Below are 3916 nucleotides of genomic sequence, written 5' to 3'. Positions count from 1 at the left end.
ATAAATTTAATATAAACAAAGTATAGTTGATAGATAAATGAACTCTCACAATATTACAAGGATACTCTTATAATTTATAGTGAGCATAAACTTATATTGAGTATAAATTAGTTTATGGATGTAACTACTTACAATTTATATTGAGTATAAACTAATATTGAGCATAAATTTAATATAAACTTATATTGAGCATAAATTTAATATATAAACTTATATTGAGCATAAATTCAATATAAACTTATATTGAGCATAAATTAGTTTATGGATGTAACTACTTACAATTTATATCGAGTATAAACTAATATTGAGCATAAACTATTGAGCATAAACCTATATTGAGCATAAATTTAATATAAACTTATATTGAGCATAAATTCATAAATTCAATATTAGTTATAAATTTAATATAAACTTATATTGAGCATAAATTCAATATAAACTAATATTGAGCATAAATTAATTTATGGATGTAACTACTTCAAAAATATGTTGAGCATAAATTATATTTTTGAGCATAAATTAATTTATGGATGTAACTACTTCAAAAATATGTTGAGCATAAACTAATATGTTGAGCATAAACTAATTTATGGATGTAACTACTTCAAAAACTACTTCAAAAATATGTATATTGAGCATAATATAAACTAAATTATGGATGCAACTACTTCAAAAATATGTATATTGAGCATAACATAAACTAAATTACGGATGCAACTACTTTAAAAATATTTAAAAATATGTATATTGAAATATGTATATTGAGCAAACTAAATTATGGATGCAACTACTTACCGTTTATATGGAGCATTGAGCATAAACTAATTTATGGATGTAACTACTTCAAAAATATGTATATTGAAATATGTATATTGAGCATAACATAAAATAAATTATGGATGCAACTACTTACCGTTTATATTGAGCATTAAGCATAAAATAGATTATGGATGAAACTACTTACCGTTTATATTGAGCATTGAGCATAAACTAATTTATGGATGTAACTACAAAAATATGTATATTAATATATTGAGCATTGAGCATAAACTAATTTATGGATGTAACTACAAAAATATGTATATTAATATGTATATTGAGCATAACATAAACTAAATTATGGATGCAACTACTTACCGTTTATATTGAGCATAAACTAATTTATGGATGTAACTACTTATCAGTATAAGTACTTCAAAAATATGTAGACCTATTCCCACAAAACTTCACACGGAGATAATTTATGCATGTAACTACTTACAATTTATATTGAGCATAAACTAATTTATAGATGTAACTACTTCAATTTATATTGAGCAAAACTTCACACGGAGATAATTTATGCATGTAACTACTTACAATTTATATTGAGTATAAATTGTTAATTTATAGATGTAACTACTTCAATTTATATTGAGTATAAATTGTTAATTTATAGATGTAACTACTTCAATTTATATTGAGTATAAATTGATAATTTATATTGAGTATAAATTGATAATTTATATTGAGTATAAATTGATAATTTATGCATGTAACTACTTACAATTTATATTGAGCATAAACTAATTTATAAATGTAACTACTTCAATTTATATTGAGCATAAACTAATTTATGGATATAACTACTTCAAAAATATGTAGACCTATTCCCACAGAACTTCACTTCACTGAGATGAAAGGGATTAAGGGAGAGATTGGCGAGATGTGGATCGAGCTGAAACCAGATGCCATGCCAACCCAATCAAAAGAAGGCCATACTGACTGAATCGTCGAGTGAGAAAAAAGTCAAGGAAGAAATCAATAGGATGCTTGTGGCTGGACTGATATTTCCTGTGGAAGAGTCAGATTGGATAAGTCCAATAGTAATCCAACATAAGAATTAGAATGGTATAGTAAGTAGTTACATAAGTAAATAAATTCTCATAATAGGTTATTTTGATGTAAAAAGCATACACTTTGTTCTGATGTAAAAGCATACACTATATATATTGTAGAATTTACAATATATCCAAGATATAATTATCTTAATTCTATTTAGAAGATATAATTATGGGATATAAATATTCTATTTAAAAAAGAAATAATTAAAAAAAAAATCTATTTAAAAGATATAATTACAGAAAAAAATATTAAAGTATTAGAAAGATGTCTACTCCCAAAAACTTTTCCCTTATTGAAGTTTAAATTATAGTCCCTGAACAACCCTCATTTCCAAACATGGCCATAACCAACCAAAATAGAACCAGTTTTTTTGCTAAAATGGCTTCTAGGATTACCGCTGATACCGTAGAGCTCATCTCTGTCATCAGGTATAAACAGTACATATACATATCTCTTTTATTAAGTATCAAAAACTGAATATACTGCTTGCCACAAAAAACCCTATAGATATTCACATACAGGTAAATGAAGGGAGAATGCCTGGTATTTCAGCAAAGCAGAGATGAGTTTGATATAATTTCAGCCACCACCGGAAGGGTGAGCTCTCTTGGACATGTCAAGATCAGCGTCCTTGAATGTCAGCAAATCATCATTTTCCTGTTGGGATTTCCAAGCCTTTTGTTGTTCCTCTGCCACACCGCGAGGGTTTTCCTGGACTTTCCCATACCCACTTGATGTTGAAGTTGCCGGACCTGCATCTCCCCCTTCCTTTTCTTTTTCTTCGCCTGTGCTGCTGCTTTTTACGTTGCTGACTCGACGAACAGTGTGCATTTGTCCTGACAAGGGAACAAAAGAATCCATACTCGGCATGGTACCCAGCACAACTCGCGTCACCAAATTTGCCCTTCGCTGATTCATCTCGGTTGAGCTCGCCCTTCACTGGTTCAGATTCACTGCGGTTTCAGTGTGTTTCAACTCCTTTTAATGGCCGAACAGAAATGATTACGTGTTGTTACAATTGCCTGTACGTGGCCTCAAACTTTCATGCTTTATTACACGCGTAACTTTGAAATGTTCAACTTGTGGGAATCTCGGGCTCTATGTAGCCGTGAAGCGAACTGCTGACAAATCACTGGTATTTCGAGTGACAGTGCGGGATGGGAGATAAACACATATTTTGTGGATGACTCAGTCAACAACAAAGTAAATCCGTTTTTTTCTTTGTTAGCTTACTCATATTAATTTCAAATTGAATAGTTGATACAAATTTAAATTTGCATTAATTTATGATAATAATCAAAATACTCTTTATGATTAAATAATTTAATCATAAAACGAGTTAAGTAATAATTTTATTTTAAATTATTATTATTATTAATAAATAATTAATATATAAGTTATATATGATTGGAAAAATATTAAATAAGATTTATCTAATTTTTTATTTTTAATACGAAAATAAATTTTGTTATCATAAGTCAATACCATGGATTATCAATACCACATGCCCAAAAACCATAACTCATTTTAAAACCATAATATTTTATAAATAGTTTATTTTAATTTTATTTTATAACATTTTAAAAATTAAATCTAAAAGTAAAAATTATGGGGGAGACAAGGTATAAATTTGAAGGACACTATGGCATGTCAAGTAAAAATTTTATGATGGTTTTTTTTTTTAAATTGCATTCAAGTCACATTCAACATTTATTTATTCATGTCATTTGAATATTATAATTTAGATGCACACAATATTCTTTATTTTTATCATTGGTGTTAGAACTAGTATAAATTTATCATTGCTATATTTATTATATTTATATTTTTGCCAAAGCATGTTCTTCATGGTTAGAGTCAAAAGAAAATTAATTTGAGTCGTGTCCTATTTGAAAATTTGTAAGAAAGAGAATTTGAAATTTTATTTTCAAGTATTAAGCCCATAAGATGATCAAGTGGGCCCTCCATGGTGAAGTCGACCTAGTGGCACCTATTCAACCCTCCACGATAGCTATATATGTGAGATAGGAGG

General features: G+C 28.2%; 1 protein-coding gene across 1 annotated transcript; it reads right to left on the bottom strand.

The window, feature by feature from the left end:
• Window positions 1–2305: 2305 nt before the first annotated feature.
• On the bottom strand, window positions 2306–2855 carry LOC149220316 (uncharacterized). Its single transcript, XM_089382789.1, has one exon. It carries the CDS (start codon window positions 2800–2802, stop codon window positions 2464–2466), a length of 339 nt encoding a protein of 112 aa, XP_089238915.1. The 5' UTR covers window positions 2803–2855; the 3' UTR covers window positions 2306–2463.
• Between the last annotated feature and the right edge of the window lie 1061 nt (window positions 2856–3916).

This window comes from Pinus tabuliformis, chromosome Q (genome assembly GCF_031772625.1).
Source record: "Pinus tabuliformis cultivar Carrire ecotype Pingquan chromosome Q, CPIR1, whole genome shotgun sequence".
In the NCBI taxonomy this organism is placed as follows: Eukaryota; Viridiplantae; Streptophyta; class Pinopsida; order Pinales; family Pinaceae; genus Pinus; species Pinus tabuliformis.
The sequence above is the reverse complement of the archived record's forward strand: the minus strand, read 5'-3'. Positions and strand labels throughout refer to the sequence as shown.

Coding starts and splice junctions, on each gene's coding strand:
- LOC149220316 (XM_089382789.1), bottom strand. CDS start 2,802: ATGAATCAGCGAAGGGCAAATTTGGTGACGCGAGTTGTGCTGGGTACC.